The sequence below is a fragment of the Candoia aspera genome, chromosome 1 (assembly GCF_035149785.1).
Source record: "Candoia aspera isolate rCanAsp1 chromosome 1, rCanAsp1.hap2, whole genome shotgun sequence".
Classification (NCBI taxonomy): Eukaryota; Metazoa; Chordata; class Lepidosauria; order Squamata; family Boidae; genus Candoia; species Candoia aspera.
In genome coordinates this window covers 227492653-227519346 of record NC_086153.1, presented here as the reverse complement: position 1 = coordinate 227519346, position 26694 = coordinate 227492653, and the positions used below count along the sequence as shown (strand labels likewise).

At 43.7% G+C, this 26694-nt stretch overlaps 1 protein-coding gene across 2 annotated transcripts; it reads left to right on the top strand.

The window, feature by feature from the left end:
- The first annotated feature begins 7874 nt into the window (after nucleotides 1-7874).
- DNPEP (aspartyl aminopeptidase) lies at nucleotides 7875-26197 on the top strand. 2 transcript variants are annotated; one of them, XM_063288950.1, is made up of 15 exons: nucleotides 7876-7978; nucleotides 8196-8274; nucleotides 10918-11006; nucleotides 11183-11296; nucleotides 11616-11741; nucleotides 15423-15553; nucleotides 17483-17567; nucleotides 17743-17847; nucleotides 18785-18862; nucleotides 22199-22282; nucleotides 22842-23002; nucleotides 23870-23909; nucleotides 24667-24768; nucleotides 25361-25528; nucleotides 26070-26197. In XM_063288950.1, exons 1-15 carry the CDS (start codon nucleotides 7973-7975, stop codon nucleotides 26118-26120), a joined length of 1419 nt encoding a protein of 472 aa, XP_063145020.1. In that variant the 5' UTR covers nucleotides 7876-7972; the 3' UTR covers nucleotides 26121-26197. The 2 variants fall into 2 exon arrangements, with proteins under 2 accessions (XP_063145021.1, XP_063145020.1); XM_063288951.1 differs by lacking the exons at nucleotides 24667-24768; nucleotides 25361-25528; nucleotides 26070-26197 and adding an exon at nucleotides 24080-24653 and having other exon boundaries at nucleotides 7875-7978.
- The last annotated feature ends 497 nt before the right edge of the window (nucleotides 26198-26694 follow it).

The window sequence follows — 26694 nt, the reverse complement described above, 5'->3', positions numbered from 1 at the left end:
GGACCCATTGTTGGTGGGCAACCTGCTGAATCAAGCTATGGTGAGTTGTGAGGTCACAGCAGCCAAGCCGCTTCTCTTTCTGGAGTGTCCCCCGTGGTGCAACTTGCACATCTGTGTTTGGCATCCTCAGCACTTTGAGAGAATTACTGAGGGCTGCAAGAAATTATTTGGAGGACCACATGCTTCCTGCAGACCGCAAGTTTGAGATCTCAGCTCTAAATGAAAGATGTTCAGGTCCTGTCTTGACTTTACCCTTCAGACTGCCCATTAAGCTTTTTTTCAACAAGGTTGAGGGTTTCCTGTTTACAGTGAGTTCTGCTTGAATAGTCTAATTTTTCAGAGAGCAGCAGCGGTCTGTTCCTGCCCTCTTCTCTACCAATGTGGTTCAATATCCTGCCACCTGAGGAGCTGACAGGCTAGTCAAAGGTCAGAAGATGCACAGTTGTTAGGAGCCAAACCTTGTTTCTTTGTTGCTGCCTCCCCTCTTCCTGTCACCAGGGCTTTCATTTGAAACCATGAACCAGAAGGCATACTGTTCACAGCCAGGGTTCAGGAAAAGTCATGTAAGATAGGAAGGCTGGCTCTGGCTAAGAACTTCTCTACAGAAAAGAACTATGAGAGTACATTGGTTCCGCCAACATAGGGCCTTTTTGAGTAGTTACTTTCCCAAATGGTGGTGTTAAAGAGGAATATTGTTGTTTATTCGTTTAGTCGCTTCTGACTCTTCGTGACTTCATGGACCAGCCCACACCAGAGCTTCCTGTCGGTCAACACCCCCAGCAACCCCAGGGACGAGTCCGTCACCTCTAGAATATCATCCATCCACCTTGCCCTTGGTCGGCCCCTCTTCCTTTTGCCCTCCACTCTCCCCAGCATCAGCATCTTCTCCAGGGTGTCCTGTCTTCTCATTATGTGGCCAAAGTATTTCAGTTTTGCCTTGAATATCATTCCCTCAAGTGAGCAGTCTGGCTTTATTTCCTGGAGGAGGGACTGGTTTGATCTTCTTGCAGTCCAAGGCTTCTTGCACTCTCAGAATTTTCCTCCAACACCACAGTTCAAAAGCATCGATCTTCCTTCGCTCAGCCTTCCTTATGGTCCGGCTCTTGCAGCCATATGTTACTTCAGGGAACACCATTGCTTTAACTATGCGGACCTTTGTTGTCAGTGTGATGTCTCTGCTCTTGACTATTTTATCGAGATTTGTTATTGCTCTTCTCCCAAGGATTAAGCGTCTTCTGATTTCCTGACTGCAGTCAGCATCTGCAGTAATCTTTGCACCTAGGAATACAAAGTCTTTCACTGCTTCTACATTTTCTCCCTCTATTTGCCAGTTATCAATCAAGCTGGTTGCCATAATCTTGGTTTTTTTGAGGTTTAGCTGCAAGCCAGCTCTTGCACTTTCTTCTTTCACCTTCATCATAAGGCTCCTCAGTTCCTCTTCACTTTCAGCCATCAAAGTGGTATCATCTGCATATCTGAGATAGTTAATGTTTCTTCCAGCGATTTTAACTCCAGCCTTGGATTCCTCAAGCCCAGCATGTCGCATGATGTGTTCTGCATACGAGCTGAATAGGTAGGGTGAGAGTATACAGCCCTGCCGTACTCCTTTCCCAATCTTAAACCAGTCCGTTGTTCCGTGGTCTGTTCTTACTGTTGCTACTTGGTCGTTATACAGAGTCTTCAGGAGGCATACAAGGTGACTTGGTATCCCCATACCACTAAGAACTTGCCACAATTTGTTATGGTCCACACAGTCAAAGGCTTTAGAATAGTCAATAAAACAGAAATAGATGTTTTTCTGAAACTCCCTGGCTTTTTCCATTATCCAGCGGATATTGGCAATTTGGTCCCTAGTTCCTCTGCCTTTTCTAAACCCAGCTTGTACATCTGGCAATTCTCGCTCCATGAATTGCTGAAGTCTACCTTCCAGGATCTTGAGCATTACCTTACTGGCATGCAAAATGAGTGCCACTGTTTGATAGTCTGAACATTCTTTAGTGTTTCCCTTTTTTGGTATGAGGATATAAGTTGATTTTTTCCAGTCTGATGGCCATTCTTGTGTTTTCCAAATTTGCTGGCATATAGCATGCATTACCTTGACAGCATCATCTTGCAAGATTTTGAACAGTTCAGCTGGGATGCTGTCGTCTCCTGCTGCCTTGTTATTAGCAATGCTTCTTAAGGCCCATTCAACCTCACTCTTCAGGATGACTGGCTCTAGCTCACTGACCACACCCTCAAAGCTATCCCCGATATTGTTATCCTTCCTATACAGGTCTTCCGTATATTCTTGTCACCTTTTCTTGATCTCTTCTTCTTCTGTTAGGTCCTTGCCATCTTTGTTTTTGATCATACCCATTTTTGCCTGGAATTTACCTCCAATGTTTCTAATTTTCTGGAAGAGGTCTCTCGTCCTTCCTATTCTATTGTCTTCTTCCACTTCCGCGCATTGCTTGTTTAAAAATAATTCCTTATCTCTTCTGGCTAACCTCTGGAATTTTGCATTTAATTGGGCATATCTCCCCCTATCACTCTTGCCTTTTGCTTTCCTTCTTCCTTGGGCTACTTCTAGTGTCTCAGCAGACAGCCATTTTGCCTTCTTGGTTTTCTCTTTCTTTGGGATGTATTTTGTTGCCGCCTCCTGAACAATGTTGTGAACTTCTGTCCATAGTTCTTCCAGGACCCTATCTACTAAGTCCAGTCCCTTAAATCTATTCTTCACCTCCACTGCATATTCCTTAGGAATATTAGTGAGCTCATATCTAGCTGATCTGTGGGTCTTCCCTAATCTCTTTAGTCTGATCCTAAATTGTGCAATAAGAAGTTCGTGATCAGAACTACAGTCAGCTCCAGGTCTTGTTTTTACCGACTGTATAGATGTCCGCCACCTTTGGCTGCAAAGGATGTAGTCAATCTGATTTCAGTGTTGTCCATCTGGGGAAGTCCATGTATAAAGCCGTCTCTTAGGTTGTTGGAAGAGAGTGTTTGTTATGCAGAGTGAGTTGTCTTGGCAAAATTCTATCAGCCTATGTCCTGCTTCATTTTGTTCACACAGGCCATGCTTACCTGTAATTCCAGGTGTCATTTGACTGCCCACCTTAGCATTCCAGTCTCCTGTAATGAAAATAACATCTCTTTTAGGCTTTATACATGGACTTCACCAGTAGGTGCTGCAGATCCTCATAGAACTGCTCCACTTCAGCTTCTTCAGCATCTGTGGTTGGGGCGTATATTTGGATCACTGTGATGTTAGATGGCTTGCCCTGAATTCTAACTGAGATCATTCTATCGTTTTTGGATTGTATCCAAGCACTGCTTTAGCCACTTTACTATTAATTATGAAGGCTACTCCATTTCTTCTGTGGTCTCACCAATAACCACATCCAATTTGCCCTGGCTCATAGATCTTACATTCCAGGTTCCAATGGCGTGTTGATCCTTAGAACATCGGATTCGCCGTTCACCACCAGCACCGTCGGCCGCTAGCCGTCCTTTGGGCTTTGAGCTAGCTGTGTCATCACGTCTGGGGCTAGTTGAACTCATCCTCTGTTCCTCCCCAGTAGCATTTTGACCATCTTCCGACCTGGGGGTCTCATCTTCTGATGGTATACTGACATATCTCTGGCTGCACTGATCCATTTAGTTTTCACGGCAAGAATACTGGGGTGGGTTGCCATTACCTTCCGCAGGGATTGCATTTAGTCTGACCTCTCTGTCATGACCTTCCCGTCTTGGGTGGCCTTTCACGGTTTAGCTCATGGCATCACTGAGGTGCTCAAGCTCCAGCACCACGACAAGGTAACGATCCTTTGTTGAAGAAAGAGGAATATTATACCCTACCAATTCCCCTAAAAGTGGTAAAATACCTAGGGCAGTGATAAACCTCTCAGTTCAGAACAGATTCTTCCAAAAAGGCTATTCTTTAGTCCTTGATCCTTGCTTGCTCTTTGGCGTTGCGTCCTTACTTGCTCTTATCTTCTGGCTGTCCCAGAGCTCATGGTTCTTGGCTTGTTTCAGGCTGCTGCCTGCAGTCCAGCCCTACTAGCCTTGAAACACTGTCTGCCACAGAGGGCAGTATGCCTTCTCTGAAGACTTTCTGCCAACAAGTGGCATTCTAGTTGCTAGGTGCCCACCCCATGGTAGGAGCCTTTCCAATCTGTACTAATTGGGGAGGGCTTTTGGGGCCTGTTTTACTGCATATTCCAAGCTCCATTTAAATACAGTTTGATGCTTCATGCTTAGTTGACTGTGAAAGGAAAGTATGGCAAATTCCATGGATGTAATGATTGCCTACCCTAATAGACTCAGACTCACAAGCAGGAACTTGATGATATCTGATTTATTAAAGAATAGTATGCAAATACAGAGAAAGCTGAGAATGAGCAAAAGTGCGCCAAATACAAACTAAAAACCCTCGGCTCAAACGTAATCCCTCCCCTCACCCGGCCGTTGCAAACTCCCCCCCCAGGTGCTGGTAACCGTTTCTGCTGATGTCCTGGGAAAGGAACCTTGAACACACGAGATAACCCAAACACATTCCAATCCAGCTGCTAACATATAACAATCCCACGAGATGGAATCCTCCTCCCCTCCCAGACGAAACACGCATCAGCCAAATGACATGCGAAACGTTACGATGTACTGGCAACGTTGGAATGGTGAACATGACAATGGAACTTGGGAATTTTTTTCTCTGTTGTCTTGATCTATAATCTTGCTTATTTCCAGAGTGAATATACTGTATGCAGCAAAAAGTACTTTCAGTTGTATAAAAATACAAGCCAGGATTTAATTAAGATAGATGCTGCATCCTATGATTGAGTCAGGCCCACTGCATGTGACAGATAAGCAGAGTATAAGCAGAGGCAATGGGTGGAGGAGAATGCTAGATGGGTGGAAGGATTCTAAGAACTACTGTACAGTATGTTAATTGCCTGACCCCTAAAGCTACATTTTATGGATATCACTTAAATCAGCCAAGGTTGTCAAGTGTGAAAATCTTGAAAGCGAAATGTTATAGGAATCCCCATTGCTGGTTACAAGTTAGAACTTGGGTAGAAGAAAGATTTGGGCAGCTGGAGAATAAAAGATCCCACAGATCGGGCAATTCTCTGGCAGACTCAAGTAACTACGAATGGCACAGCAGTGGTGTTTCTCTCCCCAATGCAATTCTGAATACGATGGTTTCCTCATTTTATCTGCGCCTCTATTCCAGATTTCCCTGAAATATGCTGCCGCTGAAGTGTTTTTCCTAAGCTGTTTGGTGCTGAAATAGTAACAAATCATAGATGAAGAAGTATTATTGGAAGTATTGTTGCATTCTCAACTCATTCATCCCATTTGACTGACTAATGGGACTGACTAATCTGATTGCAAGTACGAGCTTGAATGCAAACAAAGCCGATGGCATGTTTCTATCATGGCTACAGAGGGGAAAGTGAGGATTTGCTGCAGAAAACTGAGGCAGAAGCTCTGGATGTGTTTGACCATTCAGGTGTTCCATGTGCTGCCCACCCATCACTTAAGAATGCACATGCCATGAGCCAGTTCCTCCTTATACCATATTAGCACTCAGGACTGAACACGTTGACCTAGATCATAGATATGGGGCATGTGAGTAGACGGATTCCTTTGAAGCAAAACAAGTGTCACAGCTGCCTTTTTGGTGCAGAAAATGCCAAAATCAAGTCATTATGACTTATGAGTATGGAGGCAAAACCTACATTGCCCAGAAAAAAATTACTATCTGTTCTGACTTAATTACTGTATATCAAGACAGCCACTTATTTTATTTTTAGCCTGAAATTCAAACACATTCACTCTTTTTATTAGTGAACTGCACTTTTTACCTGTTTCTTCCTTTTTATGTGAATAGGCAACCTTTATTAAAGTTTAGGAACATTTCTAATAGAAATTATCATCTTGGGTAATGTAGGCTTTTACAATTGCCCACATTCTGACTCAGTGTAAATAATATACACTTTTTTTTTAAATTTCCAGAAGGATAGCCATGTTAATCTATAGCAGGAAACATAATCTTGTAGCACTGTGAAGGTTTAACATTTATAATATGTAAGGCCCTATGCTAATCAATGAGGTATCATAAAACAATTATTATTCCTTTTTTTTTTCAACTGGGAAAAGGGAGAGGATCAGAGGGTCTGACCAGGCACTGGCAATCCAGTCCAGGTGCTGATTTATTAGATCCAGCAACATAGCTTTGTTATGGTCTTCTTAAACCACATCTGATACCTCTAACAGTGCAAGCTTCGGATCAACTGTGGTGATCTCCTATTTCTCTAATAGCAAGGGAAGTGTTTGTTAGGCACTTTCATCTTTTTACTCTTCCCAGGAGCTGCAGCTGACTGTGAGGAAGAAAAGGACTAGGCCTACTCCAATTAAGGTGAAATCATCCAGGATTCCACACACTCGAATTCCTAGTTGAAGACTATAATCAATCATTACAGTTTTGATTTTTTTGAGGGGGGAGGGAATATTCCCAAATCTTGTCCAATTTGTTTCAAAAGACAATTTTGGTGCCAGTTTGTGTCTAACCTGATAACATGCCTTAAACGGCTTAAGCCCCTCCAGACTATCACTGGCTACCAGATAATGGTCAAGGTATCCTGGTATTTCTCATGCAACAGAAAGGGGAAAGCATTTTTCTTCTTTTGGACTTGCTGCTATAAGCCCAGATGAAGGGAAGAAAAGAAAGTGATGGCAGTGAATACCTGCTGAAGACAATAACTTTTTATTGTAAACTGCCCAGAGTCCCTCCTTGGGAGGGAGATGGGCGGTGATAAAATTTGATCGATAGATAAATAAATAAATAACTGCTACTGCACCTTCTGCCATCCTATTTGGGAAAGACAGACCCTGTGATGAGGGACTATTACAGTGGCACTAAAATTCACAAGTGCTAGAAGCAACCATTACTGTATAGATGCTCCTGAAGGTCCTTGATGAGAATACATAATTAATGTTAACACAGTAGAAAATGTGCTGGCTAGAGCAGACACAGAAAAGGTTTGAAGTAGGAATAGGCAATCATTGGGGCCAGAGAACACATGGTGCGCAGACTACGAAAATGGCCGCCATGGACATTTGGAGGCCAAGTGAGTCTTTTACCATGGTGAGCATGGCCACTTTCAAAACACTTGCTTAAACTGGAAGGTGAAGTAGTCCTCCATAGCACTTTTCCCATGCCCAAGACATTGCTGCTATGAAATATGATGCTAGAGGCTGGTGCTCTGCTTTGCAGCTTCCTAATCAGTTTTAAAAAATTAAAATAATCCTTATGAAAGTCAGATAGAGCAGGGACACTGGTAGGGACCAAGGGAGATGTTTGGGGCCCATGGATAATATGTTGCCTACCCTTGGTTTGAAGGAATGCAATGGTACCAAGACTAAGCAGGGTTTAATTTGTACATGTCTAAGAGGCCTCTAGGGAACTCCAATCATGTTGTTTCCTGATCCACCACGGGAGGTGGGTGAAAGCAGGCTATACTGTAAATGTCTATTGAGTCAAGCTTAATTCCTCATGACTTCCTATAGCTTTGGGGGCAGCAATACTCTAGTGGTTTGCCACTGCCTTCTACAGCCCTGGGATATCCTGGTGGTCTCCCATCCAAATTCGCACCAGGTCTGACCTGCTTAGCTTTTTTGAAATCAGCCACGGTCGGCTAGCTTCTATAACCTTAAATTGAAACCAGTCATACATCAGGAATCATACGTTCAGACGGTCTTAGAAGAAGGCAGATCGGCTTTAGATTCGGGAATTCCTTCCTTGGTTAAATGTAATGGCCATCGGTCGTACCAAGGGACACCTGCAGGGGGCTCCGACCCACAGCTTCCCTTCCGAAGACCCCAGCAGGCCGAGCGGTGCGGGGTGGAGCCGATTGCGCGCTTTCCAAGGCAGGCGTGGCCCAGGCAGCGGCGTCTCACTCGTTTAGGGGTGCAGAGCGGGTGGGCGATGCAGGTACAGTAGAAGCGGGATCCGCTTTCCGCGCCCCCGGCTTGGGTGTTCGCTGCGGGAAATAGCAGGCGCTCGGAGGACCTCGGGGAGCGGGCTCGGTTTGGGTGGGCAATCGCTGTTGGCTCGGCTAGTTCAGCGGAGGGGCGCGGGAGACCCGTTTGAAGGCACCGGGGTGTGTGTGCTGGTTTCCCCGCCTAATTCGGTTCTGTTTCCTTTCCAGACCAGCTCCAAGCAGGCGGTGCAGGCGGCGGCGCAAGAGCTACTGAAGTTTGTGAACCGCAGCCCGTCTCCTTACCATGGTAAGAAAGCGGAGCTCGGAGAAATCGGGAGCTTCGCCGCCGGAAAGGACCTGGCTCCGGTGTCACCAACTGGGAGCTCGATCAGAGGCCTTCTCGAAGTGGTTGCGCACGCTTGCCCGGCCCGTTTTACCTTTTCTTGAATCTTAGGCCTGGTCTCACAGTTAAAATGTAAAACCCCTGTAGACTCCTGATTTTTTAAAAATTGCCCCTTTTCAGATTTCTATCCAGCATTGGAATTTTCACGCATACACACAAATAGCGCAGTAAAAGTTCATTGGGCGTTTTTTTTTTAATTTACTAGAAGCAAATTGATTGAGGCTGTTTCTACACTTGATTTGCCAGTATTGACACAGCGTCTTTTTGCTTACCCCTGGTATTTTTCCTACTGTTGCCTTTCTCCCCCCCCCCCCCAAAATACTGTTTTTTAGTGTCCCAACTCCTCTGTTCCACTGCACTGTGAAAAATTGTATTAACTTGTCTTTTATCATACTTGGTGAGCATGAGTAGACTAAAGGTTAATGTCCCTATTTCTTCTTGAGCTTTCTGTTTCGTTTTTTTGGCAGAACTTTGCTCCTTGTCTTATCTGCAAGCCAAGCTGAGCATAATTTGATGTTGTTTAATCATTGACTACACCTTAATTTATGTTTATTTATTTATTTATTGCTCACATTTATATGGCCGCCCATCTCACACAGGGCGACTCTGGGCAGTGTACAACCAAGAGGTAAAAACAGTGAATAAATAAAAACATTATAAAAAGATAAAATGATCATTAAAAGAATATCATCACAAAATTATAAAATCAATTATTATTGTATCTTGCTAATGTGGAGGTCATATAAAATTGTAAAATATACCAACCCGGAGAAGAGAGAGTTACTTTTGTGAAGCAAAGCTCACATTTTTTAATATACAGAGACAGCTGAAGCAATTTTTAATGTCCTTAATATTTCCTTCCATACCCCCATAGCATTTACTATAATTTCATAGTAGGTTTACAGAGTCTACTCTGATATGATACTTGTTGACATACAACAAATTCTCTTGATTATTTTTTTAAAAATCCTAATTTTGCCAACTCCCTTTCGTTGCTGTTTTTCTTCTCTCCTTTCTCTCCTTAAAAAAAACATTTAGAAATTATATGTGCATTTTGCTGACGAATGTTGTTATTCCTGTCTTTTATGAGTTTCTGGTGGAATGTTCTCTTGTACTTTTAACATTATTTTTTGTACGTACATCAGAATTACAGAACTGTAACTTCTGAAGCAAAATAACACCACTTCCAATGGCCAAACATAAGATGCATATTATACAGGTACTGTGGACAGGAGCATCTGCAAGGACAGTCAAAAGGGTCAGATGATGAAAGCATCATGCTGCGTGCTCCCCCCTTTTGTATGTGCATGTGCCATTACAACGTATGAAAGGGGTGAAGCTTGCAGTACAACGCCTGTTTTCATCATTTTGACAGAAGTATCAGATTCTGCAGGCACCTCTGACTAGGCACATTCACACAACACACTGAGTTACTCAGACTGTTTTAACATGAGCATGAACGTTCCAATTGATGTTAACCAGAAATGGTAGCTGCTTCAAAATAGATAGGAAGCTTAACAGAAAAGCCACCAATTGGGGTTAAGGAGTTGTGCGGAAATGGCACTGTAGACGTTCATATTAAATACCCTGAGTGGTTTAGCATGTTGTATAAAGGCATCCAGTGGTGTTGGTTAAGGTACTCTCCCTTGCATTAAAATAATCCTTATCTTTTTAAAGTATGGTTTTAGAGAGTCATTGGAATATAAAAGGCTCAGTTCTTAGAATTTTTTTTTAAAAATCTTGGATTAGGGCACTGATACTCTGGGGGAAATTTGGGAAGAACTTTTAGCAATAAATTCTCTAACATGAGGCCCAGAGTAAATACTGGGATTCCACACTGATGAGAAATGCATTTAGAAATCCAAGGTGCAGAATACATTGTGTTTGACCTGTATGTGTATGCGTCTCTGTGTGCACACACATACTTCCTATGTAACAGCTTTGTTTCTGTCTAGCTTCTTTGCTTCTTAAGTAATTATCTTATTTCCTTTCATAATTACCGTGTACATTCTGTCTGGGTGTGGAATCCAAAATGCAATAAACCAAAGTGAGTGCTGTAAACTTGCAGAGGAAGTTCACATCTTCAGGTCTTAGGGCCAAAGTTGTGTTGACAGTCTCAGGACAACCTTCCTAATAATTATAACCCTAATTGGGTTATAATCCCGCACCTTGGATTTCTAAATGCATTTCTCATCAGCATGGAAGAGCCCTCCAGTCTGATTCAGTTTTGCTGGGACTGCAACTTTCAGAATTCTCAACTAGCCTGGCCGAAAGCAGGGTGATAATTTGGGGAATTGCACTCCCAGCCCAAGTGGGGGTGGCTGCCAGAGGGTAGCCAGGTTGAGGTCACGATGATGCCATCTGTCCCTGAGCTGGTTTGAACTGTTTTGATAGCCTGATGAGCACCAGTAGAGTTGCATTGCATCTTTCTAATGCCCAACACTCAGAGTTGGGCATCCTGGGAGGAATTTTATGGCAAGCTTTATTTTATAGCCAGCTGCCTTTGCCATTTCCTTTTGTGACTGTTTCTGGTCGTCTTTCCTGCAGTGGTTGCTGAATGTCGGAACCGCCTACTTCAGGCAGGTTTCCAGGAACTGAAAGAAACTGAACACTGGGATATCCAGCCTGACAGAAAGGTGCGGAGAAGGATGGGCATATCTACTGTTCTGTACCTTGCTTCAGATTTGTAGTTGTGATGCCTTTATTTTGAAAGGGATGGAGGGTGGGGGGGAAGGCCCTCCTGATACTTCCCTGGGGGACTAATCAGAGTATTGATGTCTCCATCCCTTTCTCTGCTCTTTTTCCACCTCAGTATTTTGTGACCCGAAACTTCTCAACGTTGGTTGCCTTTGCTGTGGGGGGACAATTCCAGCCAGGTAATGGGTTCACCTTGATTGGAGCTCACACTGACAGTCCCTGTCTGCGGGTAAGCAATGACCTAATCTTTGTCTGATGTTTTTGCTTGGGGCTGGTTTTTTTCCTGCTTCTTCTGATTGTCTCAATTTTCCCTGCCCTCACATCCCCAACAGTCTTCCTCTGAATGTGCTTCAACCAGTATGGCTTCATCCCCTTCCCCTCTCTGCACCTACGATCTTCTGTATGGCAGCACTACTTCTGATAATTGTTGGAAGGATTTCCGCTTTTGTATTCACAGCCTATTTCTTTTAAAAATAACATTAAGATGCCACATGCTAATTGGATATGATTCTTGGGGAGACATGAGAATGTGGCTGTGTTTCTTCCAGGTGAAACGGTCTTCAACATGTAACCAGGAAGGTACAGTCCAGGTGGCTGTGGAAACATATGGAGGTGGCATTTGGAACACCTGGTTTGACCGTGACCTCTCTGTTGCTGGAAGAGTAATTTTCAAGGTCAGTCAGGCCTGATTTACTCTCCTTTTACATTCTTAGATTTGTACAGTTGGAAGAGAACTTGAGGCTCATTTCTTTCCCCATCCAATATTACAAGGGTGCCACATAAGGGCCTTCTCTTGTATTACCTTAACACTATGGTAACAGCTATAGTGGGCTTCTTCCCACAGCCCTCTAAAAAACAAAACAAAACCAGATATCCCATGGGGAAAAGGTAACTGGGCAATTTTCCCATCTACAGGTGCCTTTGGGATGATATGCGTTAAGTAATCTGGCTTCCCAGAATAAGAACAAACTCCTCATGATGCTTTTTAGTCAAGTTTTGCCATTTGCTTTGGGAAATAGTCACTGTTCTCTTGGACTGAAGTTGATGGAGAATTAAATGCCAGTGTGTATCAATGGGTGTTGGCGTTAATTCTCCGTCAAAACTTCAGCGTTTGAATCAATCTCCATTGTCTTGTGGAGTGGAATACTTGTATTATATGCATTTCTTTGACTGGAAGTGCTATAGTAGAAGTATTAATATTACAGAGAGAGCCCATAGGAATGTTATTAAAGTTCAGCACTTTTATGAATTACTGGATCAGGCTTTTAATCCTGGTAAATCTGAGTATGCTTAGATGACTTGGCTGCCTAACCTTGTTTGTAAATGATTAGAGAGTCATTCAGAATGTGCTATGCAGCATTTTGCTTGTTGGCCTTAAATACTTAGGATGCAAAGCCAAATTTTAATATTGTTTGAGTAGGACTGAAAACCAGAAGTGACTAAAATTAAAAATCTGATGTTACTTCTTACAGTTTTGGAGATCTGTCCACCTCTATGTGAGCTGAGAGCTTTCAAACAGATTTTGCTTTTGTACAGAATTGCATTATTAAGGCATGCTGATATGAGGGGGAAGATATAGGTATGATTACTAATGTACTGGAACATGTTACTTGCAACATGTTCAGAGATCCTTGGGTAATGTTCTCTTCCATATTTGATGTGCCTGGAAACAAAATTGCTTCTGCTACTATTTGAAATCTGGAATACAGGTAGCCCTCACTTAACTACCACAATTGGGACTGGAATTTTGGTCACTGAGCGATGTGGTCATTAAGCAAATCTGACCCAATTTTATGACCATTTTTGTGGTGGTTGTTAAGCGAATCACTGCGGTCATTAAGTGAACTACATGGTTGTTGAGCGCTTCCCCATTGATTTTGCTTGCCGGAAGCCGGCTGGGAAGGTCAAAAATGGCAATCACTTGACCACAGGATGCTGCAATGGTCATAAATGCGAGGACTGCTCACAAGTCGGGTTTTAGCGCCATTGTATGTCCAAACCATCACTAAACAAATGATTGTTAAGCGAGGACTACCTTTATATGGAGAGGTGACAGAAATAAAAGTATGGCTGTTCCTTTTCTGTCTGTATGGGATGAGAAAATAGTTCTTCTGAAGTTATATTGAAGTAGAAATCAGGTGCCAGATAATTTTTTTTTCTTTTTTCTTTAAAAAAAAATTCCTGTTGCCCAGAATACCCACTTTTAAACTTATGATTTTAAAGAGGTTTTTTTTAGGGGTGTTCTAAAATTCTGCATTCCTGATAAATACATGATACCTGCAGATAGGTAAACTTGTGTTCTTATGGTTGCAAGAATGCTGTAAGTGTCAGTATAGTTCTGAAACCAGTACGTGACATCAAAAAAACTTCTTAAGGATAACCTGGGAATTAATTAAAACTAAGGATTTAAACTTTAAAAATCTTTGAAGTATTTACAATTTTGTGCCCTCTCTCTAGCTCTAGCCTCCCACTTTAGTTTCCAAAATTAGGTTTCCCATGTTGCTCAGATGGACAAGGCATATATTCTGCTTTGGGAAACACTCCTGAAGTGTCAAATGTTGCTTGGATTTCAAATCTCAGGATGAAAAGGAGAAGGCAATCTCCTCGCCGCATCTTAAAAACAAGTTCAGCAAGCCTGCATTTAATTGCTCTTGGAGGGTTGGTGGGAAGTTAATTTTATCTATTTAGGTTTGAAAAGTCAGTACAGAAAATTACACATTGAATTTCATAATCAATATATAGGGAAAACAAAATTGTGGTTAGAACCTGTTTATTGTAAACAGACTACTTCTGAGAAGACTTGCACACAGTAGTAACTTTCCCAGACTATGAAATGCCTTTTGCCTTTACTCTCAAAAGTTCCTCATTCTCATGGTTTTACTGCATCTGAAAATACATTCAAAGTTTACACTAGGGATGTGCAGTGGTTTGGACTGGAAAACGTGGGCGTGCACACTGTGCATGAGCCCCTGTGCCCTTTCCACAATACTTTTATCTGCTTCAGATTTAAAGTGCTGCACACCCATAGCTTTCACCAAAACACTAGAAGGCTGGGATGGGAGAAGAGCAGATTTCAGCAGTTGGCAAGGATGTCTTCAGTGAGCTGCTAGTCTCTTTCTCTGCCAGCACTTGTCCCTCTCAGTATGTGGTTTCCTGTGTGAGAAGGAGATTTTTGAAACCTCTAGGTTTTCAATATCTATAAGGAATATGGAGATGTAGAAGATACTGAACCAAGTCTTTTGGAGTTCATGCTTAGTACAGGTAGTCCTCGACTTAATGACCACAATTGGGACCAGAATTTCCATTGTAAGTTGTTGTGGTCATAAGTCAAGTCACCATGTGACCGGACCTGATTATATGACCATTTTTACAGCTGTCGCTAAGTGAATCACCACAGTTGTTAAACAAATCCAGCTTCCCTGATAGATGTTTTTTGCTGTTTTCCGGCAAAGAAGTGGCAAAACATGATCATGTGATCACGGGACACTGCAACCAGTCGTAAATGTGAGCCAGTTGCCAAGCACCCAAAATGCAATCATGAGACCATGGGGGGGTGCAAAGTTTTGCAATGCTCAGAAGTACATTACAGGCCATAAAGCCCCCCTTCTGAGGCCATCATAACTTGAACCATCGTTAAACAAACGGTCGTTTATAAGGACTTGAGAGTTTATTAAAGAGTTGGTGTCCTCCAGATGGGGAGCTGAAGGTGCAGAAATATGGTAATGTTCTTGCTGAATGGAGATGGATAAAGATTGGTTCTAAACCTGATACTTCTACCTGTGCGGAAAGCTAGCACACATTTCATTGTGTGCCATCTTGAGTATTTCTCCTTAAACAGACCTCTTCTGAGGAATAAAGTGTGTCGCACAAAAATAGAATCACATGCAATTTTTGTAGCTCCGTTGGTCAATAACTACTGATGAAAAGTTCATCTTGAAAAGTACTTGAGGCTGAAATAGATGTAATACAAAGGATCTGTCTTCAAATCACCCAGTTTCTCATTTGGCAGCACTGTTAAGAAAAGGATTGTTAGATTTTCTCTTTAGCAGCCATACTAAAACCTGTGGGACTGGGGAATTTTTTTTTTTTTTTAAACCCTGTTCTGATAAAAAACAGTCATCTTGCACCTGAAATCCCCCCCCCCCCCAGTTAAAGATCCATTTGTTCTGGCCACTGGAGCTGATTTTCTTTTGACAACCACTAAGGCAGAATTACTTGCTGGAGCTGTTTCCTGAAGACACTTTTTAGCTTTCCTCTAAACTATCCTCTTTTTTTCATTGTGACCATCATGAGATTTAATAACTGAGATCAAACAATCATGGTTTTATACCTCTTTCCCTTTCTTTTCATTGCAGGAGCTGTCTACGGGGCGGCTGGAGCAACAGCTAGTGCGGGTGGAACGGCCCATTCTCCGCATCCCACATTTGGCCATTCACCTCCAGCGCAATGTGAATGAGAGCTTTGGACCAAATACTGAGCAGCACCTGTGAGAGTGTAAACGGTCCTTGCCCTGCAGTGTTTCAAACGAGAAGCCTTTCTTGGAAGCCATTATGTTGGGGCCCAGCTAGTCAGTCTTTAGGAAAAGAGATCCCATGAGCCGTGTTTATCTACATCCTTTCTAGCAAGGGCTGCAGTGCTGCAAGGAGCTTTGCTGGATTAGACAAAAGCCATATTTATTGCAGCATGTCATTCCTGCACTGTCAAACTAAGTGGCCCTGGGAAATCCACAAAAAGCAGGCACAGGTGTAATAGCCCAGTCTCCCTACTGTTCCCCAGTATTGACTGGTATTGACATCCTTGTTTCTCAAATGTGTATGTGCACTCTCCTCTTGCACTGGCCTTTGCTTTGTCTTGCAGCAGTGAATTCCATAGATTAACTCTATGCTGTGGGCAAACGTTTTTCAGATTGTCCTGAATATGCCATCTTTCAAATGTATTAGTTATATAATCTTTTACTGCGTAAGATTCTGGAGAAAGGATGTTGTAGGTAGGTTACATCAAAGTTTTTAAGTAGGATTCAGGGAGGGCTTTTGCCAGTGTGGCACTCTGACTTGGTAAACTCTTTCTCAAGAGATCTGCCTTAAGGTTCTCCCCTCCACCCTATCCCTTCTATTTTAATTTTTTTTTAATAATCAGGTGAAATAAGAATTCTCTGCTTTCAATATATATGATATTCAATATGCTTTTATTTTGAGCCACTTTGATAGTAAGGTAGTTACTATTAAAATAGAGTTCACCTTAAAGTAAACATATGTAAAATTATAAGGTTGGTCCAGATTTACGTATGGCAGATTCCTTGAAATCAGTGGAGTATAAGTGATGCCATTCTGTCTGATACCCTGCTTGATGCAAGGAATCCTGAGCAAGAATGTTCTTTGTTCAAGAGCACCTAGCTAAAAGATTTCTAGAAAGGGAGAGAAAGCTGGGTAGCATAAGAAGTCTCGTTCTCCACCTCTACTCAGAACAAGGCTCCTTTGTGTTCAGACACAGCTTTTCTTTCTTTTTTTTTGCCCTTGCTGGCTGGGGAATTCTGGGATTTTAAGTCCACACATCTTAAAGTTGCCAAGGTTGAGAAACACTGGCCTAACAACTTCCTTGGCAATTGGTTGCGTGGGTGGAATGCTACTTTTCTGCTGATTTTTGGTTCAGAATGCTCCCACTGATGGGAGTGATATGTAGTGATTTCCCATCTCCCTGCCTTGCAACCTCTCCCAGTGTACTAGAGGGCCTACAGTCCCTTGCAGATACTAAGGTGGGCATAGAAGACTACAAGGACAGGGAAGAAGTGGTGACGATTGTCTCTTCCTCCAATCTGCCAGCAGCCTTCCTCCTCTGGCTCAGAAACCTCTCACAAAGGGATGGAGCTCTTTTGTCTAAGCAGATTCAGGACTTGACCAGGTCCTTCATTCTTTTACTAGACATTGACGCGGGCTCTGTTTGCATTTGTAATAACTGAATAGAAGGATGGAGGCTATCGGGTGTACAGTTCATCTCACAGTGATGGAAGAAGACATCTGTGCTCAAGTTTTCTTTCAGAAAAGCTGCATCTGAACACAAAGGAGCCTTGTTCTGAGTAGAGGTGGTAAACAAGACTTCTTATGCTACCCAGGCTGCTCTCTAGCTTTTGGGTGCTTTAGCAGTACTCTAAATGTAATGAAGTGGTGGAAGAACATCCTGATAAAACTAGGAGAAATAACTAGAGCAGTTTTCCAAACTTCACAACCTTCAGGTGGGTTGGACTGGATTTCTGGACATTACCTGCTTGGGGATGACAGGTGTAGGATTCATTAGCTACCAGCAGGAGTAAGGAGTTCCTGCTTGCTTTCTTAGCTCTGAGTTCTTCTGGCTTTGTGGTTCTGACTTCTAAGATTCTCTAGGGAGCAACTATAGCAGCCAACTTGCTGGCTTTTCACAGGGTCCCAATTCTGGCCACAAAAGCCCAGGAGATGCTGGAGAAGGGAGGTCCCATCCTAGAAGCCAGTTGCATCTCATCTTTCCAGGTAAGATAGATTGGATAGGGGAGTGCAGTAGGTTGATCAGTCTGACTCGGTCATAGGTGGTGTTGGCTGAGAGCAAGTGGATTGCAAGAGGGAATAGGTGGGGGTGAGCCTGTCTTTGTCACCACAGAGTGTTTTCCAGGGTGCTGCACATCTCTAACCCCTCTCTTTCTAACAGAATCACCATGCGCCAGCTCTGCTCTCCGTTCTCTGCTCTCAGCTGGAAGTGAAACCTGAGCAACTGGTGGAGATGGAACTGTGTCTGGTAGATACCCAGCCCCCAGTAAGCGCAGTCTTACTTTTTGCATTGCTACTCAATGGGTGGGGTGTGGAGGTTGGAGGTTCAGGTGGCTTGTTTTTAGACAGTCCTACATTTTGAAGGGCAGGGTGCAAGGAAGATGAAATTATGTTCTTCTTCTGTAGTATAGGTTGATTTTATAGAAATGTTCTTGAGTGAGATCTGTAAAAAGGGAGAAACTTACTCCAGCTTTGTATTCTGCTGCTTTGTTTCCACTAAATTACTCACACACAGGCAGTATGAGAGAGACATAAACGGGTGCACACTGGGAAGGACAAAAACTCTTTCCAGATTATGGTGATGCAGCTGCTAAAAAGGTAACTGATGTTTTGGAAAGTATTAACAAGAGCACAGAGTCCAGACTATGAGAAGTAGTTCTTGTACTTTACTCTGCCTTGGCTCTGCCCCTTTTGGGGTGCTATGTCCAGTTCTGAGCACCACAGTCAAAAAGGATCTGGAACAAGTTCAGAGAAGAAAGCGAGGGGACTGGAAACCTAGTCCTATGAGGAACGTGTGTTTGTTTGTTTATAAGATTTGTCCATTGTCTGAAACCTGATGGATTCTAGGTAGCTTACAGAACTGGCCTAAGAGAAGATTGAGAGGAGATATAGCAGTCCGTAGGGTTGCCATATAGAGGAACAAGTGGACTACTTTTTTGCCACCTCTGAGCGGTTGAACTTGTTGGGATGTAGGCTCAAGTTAGATATTCGAAGGAATCTCCTGACAGTAACAGCAGCCAGCCAATCGGATAGGCTACCTCAGAAAATGGTATGTTCCTCTTCATTGGAGGCCTTCAAACAAAGGCTAGATAGCCGTCAGGCCAAAGTGCTTTAGCAGATCCTACAAACACAGCATTGGATTAGATGACCTCCAAGGTCCCTACCAATTCTCTTCTATTCTTTCCCCTGTGACTTCCCAACAGACACTAGGTGGTGCCTTCAATGAATTCATATTCTCCCCTCGCCTGGATAACCTCCACAGCTGCTACTGTGCCCTGCAGGTGAGTAACTCAAGTGAGGGGATATCAGGAGGCAGTGCTGTTCTCTTGTGCTGTGCTGCTCCCTCAGTGCCCAGGAAAGGGCTGTGCTGTGACATGCTCTCTATTTCCACATGTTAGTTAGATGCTCTTTGCTCTCCATGCATTGTCTGGCCTTCTGCTATGCATTGCAACAGGCTTTAAAAGAATGCCGCCCTGGAGGCCCGTACGCACCAGCACCTTCCTGCAGGTTGAGATAAACAGGAGAGATGGAGATCGCAAGCCACACCCTCTGGACTCTTCTGCTGGTCTCCCAGAAGTTCCTGGTGCTCAAGAGGGCTGTGTGCCCTTCACTTTGTGCTCCTGGCAGAGATCTCAGCTCAAGAGTGGATCAGCTTCCTGGAGCTTTAAAAGAATGGCCCTGTGACTGGGGATTCTTTGCCAAAGGGTGACTCTGAAGGAAATTGCTGCTCTAGAAGCCTCTTAGGAAAGCCTTGGAGCTGAGATCACCTCACTCTGTTTTCTACTTATCCATGTGCCAGGAAGGGGCTTGTAATGGGGGAGGAATCTGGACTGCTCTTTCTGACTGGGCTTGGTGCTTGAAGATAGGCCAGGCAGATAGGTGCAGGGTGGAAAATGTCCTGCAAGCAAACATAGAAGGGGGAGAAATGGCACAAGGGAAGGTAAGCCACCAGCTGTCCTCCCTGCCGGGTCCTTTCAGACTGAGTCTAATGAAGGAAGTCAAGGTGACAGTGAAGATGACCCCTTCCAACCAAAAAGTCCTGCTCCTCACTACCTGGTCAGTTGCTGATAAAACATGTAATATTCAGTGGGCATCATGAAAGCCTGACTGAACTCCCTTCACCCAGCTGTGTCTCCATGGTGTAGCAGGCTGGGGCCTGAAAGCGAGGAGGTGGAAGGTCAACATCTACAGGATCCCTGCTCCTCAGGACAGATAGCTGGGTTTGAAGTTGTGCTGCTGCTTTGGATGGCCAGGACAGATTATGCATGTTATTAGTATGCATTTGCTCTACTTCCCATAGTCTCTGGAAGGAGCTCTGGAATGGCCTTGGGTGACCAATTCTTTCTGTTGTAGGGCGCCTCTAACAGAACATCTGTGCTTCAGATGCATGCATGGACCAGATTCACTTGTGCTGGGTCTGTGCACAGATGAAACATATGGTTGTTTCATAATTCCTGGTCTGTCCACATCTCCTCTACATAAAAATAGCCCTGCTGGATCAGGCCAAGGCCCATCTTACTCCAGCATCTTGCTTCTCTGCAGTGCTCATAAGCTGGATATGGAAACATGGTCCTTTTCACTGTTGTATTCCTACAACTGATACTTGGAGGAATTCTGCCCCCCAACCTGGGGGCCCTTGAGCCTCCCAGTTCAATTGACCTTCCTCGGTGAATTTTTCCAGTCCTGCTTTTTAAAAACCAAGTTAGTGGCCATATCATGTGTTGTGGTAATGAATTCTAGGTTAATTATGCATTGGGTGAAGAAATGCTTCCAGTCAGCTTTATCAGATGGCCCCTGGTCCTAGTATTTTGAGGCAGGCAGGTAGAAAGGACACATTCCCTATGTTCTCCCTGCCATGTTTTTTATAAACCCCAGCATGTTGCCCCCAGTTGCTTTTTTTCCCAAGCTAAGAAGTCTCCAATATTCTAACCTATACTGATATGAAAGATATTCAAGCCCCTTGATAATGTGGCTGCCCTTTTCTGTACAGTACTATTTCTAGCTCTGTTACACCATTTTTCAAGTGTGAGAGTCAGAACTGTATTCGATACTGCGAACTTTTTGTATAGATGTTCACACTTTTATTTTCAGTCACTTTCCTAATGATCCGGAGCATAGGATTGGCCTTTTTCACAGCGGCCACACCCTGAGTCGACATCTGCATTGGACTATCCACTATGACCCCGAGATCTTTTGCATGAGTAGTTACAGACTGCTCAGACCCCATCATTGTATATGGGAAGCTCGTGGGGTTTTCCCCCACTGTGTATCACTTTACTCCAACTTGAATTGATTTACCATTTGGCTGACCATTCACCCAATTTAAAGAAACATTCTGGAGCTATTCACAGGTACTTGTTTTTTTACCACTTTAAACAGTTTAGCTTGTCTCCAAACTTGGCCACTCACTGCTTATCTGAAAGTCATGATTGATTATTAAGTTAAAAACTAATGGTTCCCATACAAACCCCTGAGGGAGGAACTCCATTTCAATGTTGATGTATTCCTACTCTTTGCTTTCTCTTTTTTAACTGATTAGCAACCCATACAAGGGCAGGTCCTCTTAACCCATGGCCACTAAATTTATACAGAGCCTTTGATGAAGAATTCTTTCAAAGGCTTTTTGAAAATCTAAATAGACCATGTCAACAGAGTCACCCTCAATTAGTCCCTATTGGCACTCTGAGAAAGGCTCTGCTATTCCCAGTTGTTCACCAGACACAATTTAAAGCAACTACATTAATCTTTAAAGTCCTAAAAAAAGTAAGATTCACCTGAGGGGCTGCCTGTCCTGTCCTCTCCAGTGTCCCTCCCAAAGCATGGAATGTACTTCTGTCGAGCGCACACTCTTGGTGTCCACAAAATCATGAGGGTTGAATATTTAGAGACCAGCAGAGCATCCCACAAAGGTTGATTGATTGAACAGATATTAAAAACATGTTCTTCTGGGAAGCAGCACAAAAAGGGGAATGATCTTGCCATTTTACATGTGGAGGTGGAAGTGGTTGCATGTTTATGCACATGGAGCATTAATATTTAACGGCATCTTGTAGAAGGACAGGAGGGGAACATTAGAAATTGAAAGATTTGGAGGAATTGAACACAACTAGTTTGCCAACTTAGATACAGCTTAGCATTTTTAGCTATTAGTACCTCTTATCTACAGTTCTGTTACTCTCTTACTTCTACTAGTACAGTGGATTTATGACGTAGAAGGGGATAGTGTTAAGAATTGGGCTTAGAGGAGCTCTTCCTGTGCTGTAGCTACAAACGGCTTAGAGGGACTGGAAAGAAATCAAAACATTGTATTTCCTAGACTGGTATATTTTTCCAGATGGGTATTTTGGAGGAACACTTAGTCAAGGCTTACAAATAGACTTCCTTGTTAAGTGGGAGGTATAGTTCAGGTTTCTTCTTGCATGAATGATATAGCTATGAATATGGTTGCAGATCCTTCCTGTCCTAAGCTTTAAGCTTCTAGAAGATCCAGCATTGTTCTGACTGTTCACTAATGCTAATTCATAAGCCAGGGAGAAAGCCAGTAGAGGGTATTTTTGAAAATCCCTAGCCATTACCAATCTTATCCGTTCACCTTGGCCCCTTGTCTGTCCGTTAAGGCTTTGATTGAATCTGCTGATGGGCCTGGAGCTCTTACCCAAGAGCCAAATGTGCGCCTGGTTGCCCTGTACGACAATGAAGAGGTTAGTGGTAAGCTCTTTTTTTGGATGAGAAGTGGAAGGGGCATATCCTATTCTGATCTGAAGGAATACTTAGTGTGGTTAAATCTGATGGATAACATGGGTTGGGAGATTTTTTTGAGTCTGAAGATCACACTTTAAACCTTTTGACATCTGAAGATGATAAAGGTCCTGGCTGTTGATGCTGTGAGAGTAGGGCCAAAAATTTCAGTCTGGGGGTGGGGTAGTTTAAGGAATGAAATGGGTTCCTTTAAGTCTCGTCTCTTAAGCGATTCCCAGATTGCTCTGACTGGGAGGATGGGGGGCATTTAAAAAGAGGTCTGAAGCCATCTACACCCAAAAAGGTAGAGGTCAGGAAAGAGTGCAAAAGAGTAGCATGTTGCCCACAGTAACTTACTGATCACAAGGTTGGGGGATTGTGGGCAAAATAAACTATAGATAAGAGGCAGCAGCAGAATTGGAAGTGAAGAAGGGATAATTGAAACTGATATCCAAAATTAAAAGTCTGTTAGCATCAAGAGGCTTCTTGATAACTCACATTTTTAATGCACCTCTCTGGCAGGTTGGTTCGGAAAGTGCTCAAGGGGCTGCATCGCTCCTCACGGAGCTTATTCTTCGTCGCATCTCCGCTTCGCCCCAAAACCTTACAGCATTTGAGGAAGCAATGCCCAAATCTTGCATGATCAGTGCAGATATGGCTCATGCAGTGCACCCCAATTATGCGTGAGTATTTTGCCAATGAACAGCATGAGATAGCAAGCATGTCATTGAACATTGGTCATTCTTATATACACTTCATCACAAAGAATTTATTTTCATTTAAAACATTAGCCACAATTCCATCCTTCAGATTGTATGACTCTAACAAGGAAAGCTGCTTGAATAATAACACCATCAGAGCCTCTTGTAAGCTGTCTGTTGTACTGTTTCCCCTACTTGAAAAGCTGAAGGGATTTTTAAAAATCTCCCTGTTACTTTAGGGTTACTTGTAAATCACAGGTTAGTTGATTGATACTCCTCTCCAAATCATAGATGATTCCCAAATATAGTTGAGTTTTGTTCCTGGGCTTTGGTCCCTCTGAAAGTCGCTAACTCTTTAGAACTGATTTGGACAGGAACAGGATTTGGGGCAGAGTCATGGGCTATTCTGAGCAAGCCGTCTTTCTTCTAAAGCCTTGACGTTGCCAAAAAGCAGGATATGATGAAAATCAAGTGAATATGCAATGGTCTCTGCAGACCTCTGCAGAGACAAGTCCTGTTTTATACATCTATGTGCTTTCAAGCTCAAAGCATCTTTCAGAATTGCTGTTGAGATGGTCCCCTTCATCATCTGGCTGATGTGCTACAGCATAAAGCAATTTAATTCTAATCATTAAAGCACTTCTCTCTCTGATTCGGACTTTCTGCTCTAACGGAAGATCTCGGCACACAGGCTTCCTTGTTGGTTCTGTCAAAAGTGCTACTCTGTCTCACCTTTTAAGAAATGACTTGAATGCATTACAATGATAGCTCCTCTTTTCTTAAGTCCTCTGGTTTTTGAAATTCAGGCACAAGTGGAAGCACGCTCATAGAATGTGGTTCTTTTTGCAGGGACAAGCATGATAAGAACCACCGGCCACAGTTTCACATGGTAGGTAATGTGGACTACTTGACCACAGTGTGTTTGAAATCTCAGCAAGCAGAATAACTCACTGAGGGCAGATGGCAGATGCAAAACTCACCCTTGAAATGGAGATTTCTTTTTCTTATTTGAGAGCCAGTTGTGGGGGTGCCCAGCTCAGTGATAACAGTCTTGAATAGATTCAGAAGAGGGGCGGGCTCAAGGGAGATACTCCATATGGCGTATGACTGGTGGAAAAGCACTTTCTGGAGATTACGCTGTTGCTTTGGTGGCCTAGATATGGGAGAGTATGCTAAAGGTAATTATTTTGATTATTCGAAGCTATATCGTACTTCCTGTTGAGCACAAAGGGGATAGAACAATTGTGCTCAGCCTAGATGAAGAGATGGGGGAGAGTTTGAGAAAAGCCCACACGTTCTAGGAAGGAAGCTCGCTTTTTATAGATTTTGTATCTTACATCAGTAAACTATTTACATGAACAGATGTATCATTTTAAGACTTGGGAGTCTGGTGGGAAGCATAAGTCCAGCCCTTCCTGTTAGGGTGGAACAATTGCACATCCCAAGAAATTCCAGGCACAAAAATTAATTGGTGAAAGGTAGCAGAAATAGCATGAGGCTTCGCCCTTCCAGTGGCTTCTTTTTTGTCTTTGTGGGTTTATTCCTTACCTCCAAGAACAAGGCTTGCTTTCTGTGATGGATGGGACAAAATCCTCTGGTTTTCAGAGTGCGGGATCTTCTCTTCAGTCTGGTGATTTTCTGTGCAGGGACCTGTTCTGAAAGTAAACAACAACCAACGCTATGCCTCTACTGCTGTCACGGAGGCATTGGTTCGTGAGATTGCCAGTCGTGTGAATGTCCCTCTACAAGTAAGCATTATTTTAAAAAGCAAAGACTCCCTTCCAGTAAGCTTGACTTCATGGATTCATCCATGCACTTTGATTGGCAGCAGTACAGGGGTGGACTCCCCATCCAGCCTGTATCTCTGGTATGCCCTGGTGTTCCCTGTCCAAGTACTAATCAGGCCTGACTCTGCTTAACTTCCAAGCTTAAAGCTGGAGACTAGATGCTGCCCATGCTGCACTGGGCTTCAACCATTAGGAAGTGGCACTGCACTACATCACTGTACAGTCCACTGGGGGCAAATCATTCTACCTGCTAGGAGCAGGGAAGGTGAGACCAGGGATAGTGGGGCTTTAAAGTTAAATGCTAAATGAAGGGCTTCTCCCTCCAAAGATGTTCCCCTCTCTGTTTCATTTGGTGGTTCAGTCCATGTTGGAAACTTCAGCTCTGCCGCTGGTGTTGATAGTTGAGTGGACTGGCCAGTACCAAGGATCTGAGAACCCCAGAGACATCCACTCAAAAGATTCAGTTCCATACCTGGTTCCCCCTCCACCCCTGCTTCGTTGCTGTCAGAGGTGATCAGCTGTCCTCCCTTTTTTTTTCTCATGTCGGTTCCAGGAATTCATGGTTCGAAATGATTCTCCTTGTGGCACAACCATCGGTCCCATCCTGGCTTCCCGCCTTGGGTTGCATGTGCTGGATATGGGCTGCCCTCAGCTAGCCATGCACTCCATTCGTGAGATGTGCTGCACCTCGGGGGTTCTTCAGAGCATCACTCTTTTCAAGGTAGGCAGTAGCTTGGGTGCTTCTGCCCTGGGAATGGGGCTGAAGAGGGCATGCAGAGTCATAGCCTGCCTCTCCTTTCCTTCTGCTCTCCACCTCCCAGTGAAGATTGGTTGAGCTAAGCAAATATACTGAGTTAAGTACCTACGGAGGGAAGCAAAGCCCTTTTGCAAATAAGTACCCACTGATTAGGTCTTGGCTAGCAGATTGGGAGAAGAGTTACAGAAGAAGTGAAAGGGGTCATTGGGAGATAGGAGCTGGTCCTAATCCCTGGCCTTCCTCCACTCCCGCTTCCTGGGTTGAGGTTTGGGCTCTGGTTCTTCCAACTCTCTAGCTCTTCTTTGTAATCTTGTATGTATGTTGCCATGACTACGATGGTGGCCTTGAGTCAGTGATGGGTTTCTATGGTAACATTGTGCCTCACGATTCTCTGGCTGCCATGGTGACTCCATTGTGTGTATTGACAGCTGCCTGCTTTTTTCCCCTCCGAGGACTGTTCTCTGCACCCCCTCTGACCCTGACTTCTCTCTTGTCTCCTTCCCAGGGCTTCTTCAAGCTGTTTCCCACCTTGGATCAGGCACTTCTGAGCAGCTGATGGACAGCCTGAATGCCAAAAGAGGCTCTCCCTTTTCCTTAGGCTGGATAACAATTAAAGCAGCTTTAATCCAGTGACCTCTGTGCAGTTCAGGGGCTTGCTGAGTTTGGGGTTCCCCCCCCCCCCCCGTTTCTCATCAGAACAGAAGTTACCTCTTTGGCGTGTTTTACGCTGTTACAGCTGTGCTTGAGAGGCAGTGCCATAAAATACCCTCTGAACCCTTTTCTCTGTCACCAGTAAGGCAGTAAAATTTAAGTGGTGGCCCCAGTATAATCTTAATATTTCAAGCAGGAAGTAAAATTACAGATGACATTCTGGGGCTGGGAAATGCCAAACGATGCAGACCTCGGTTTCTCCTTCTACTCCCACATCCCTTGCTTGCACGGCCGTTGGGCTCGACTCGGTTACCAGCCTGTGTGAAGTAGCCAGGTGATGCTGGCTCGTCAAGTAACATACGCAGGTCACATATGCAGAAGCACTTCACATAAGGTTATGTTCTTCCAGGACCATTTTCAGTATGCAGTCAGATCATAATAGGAGGGTGGGGCTGCTGCATATTGTAGATCTCTGCATA

Coding starts and splice junctions, on each gene's coding strand:
- DNPEP (XM_063288950.1), top strand. Junction 8,275..10,917: donor CAGCCCGTCTCCTTACCATG/GTAAGAAAGCGG, acceptor TCTTTCCTGCAG/TGGTTGCTGAATGTCGGAAC. Junction 15,554..17,482: donor CCAAATACTGAGCAGCACCT/GTGAGAGTGTAA, acceptor GGCTTTTCACAG/GGTCCCAATTCTGGCCACAA.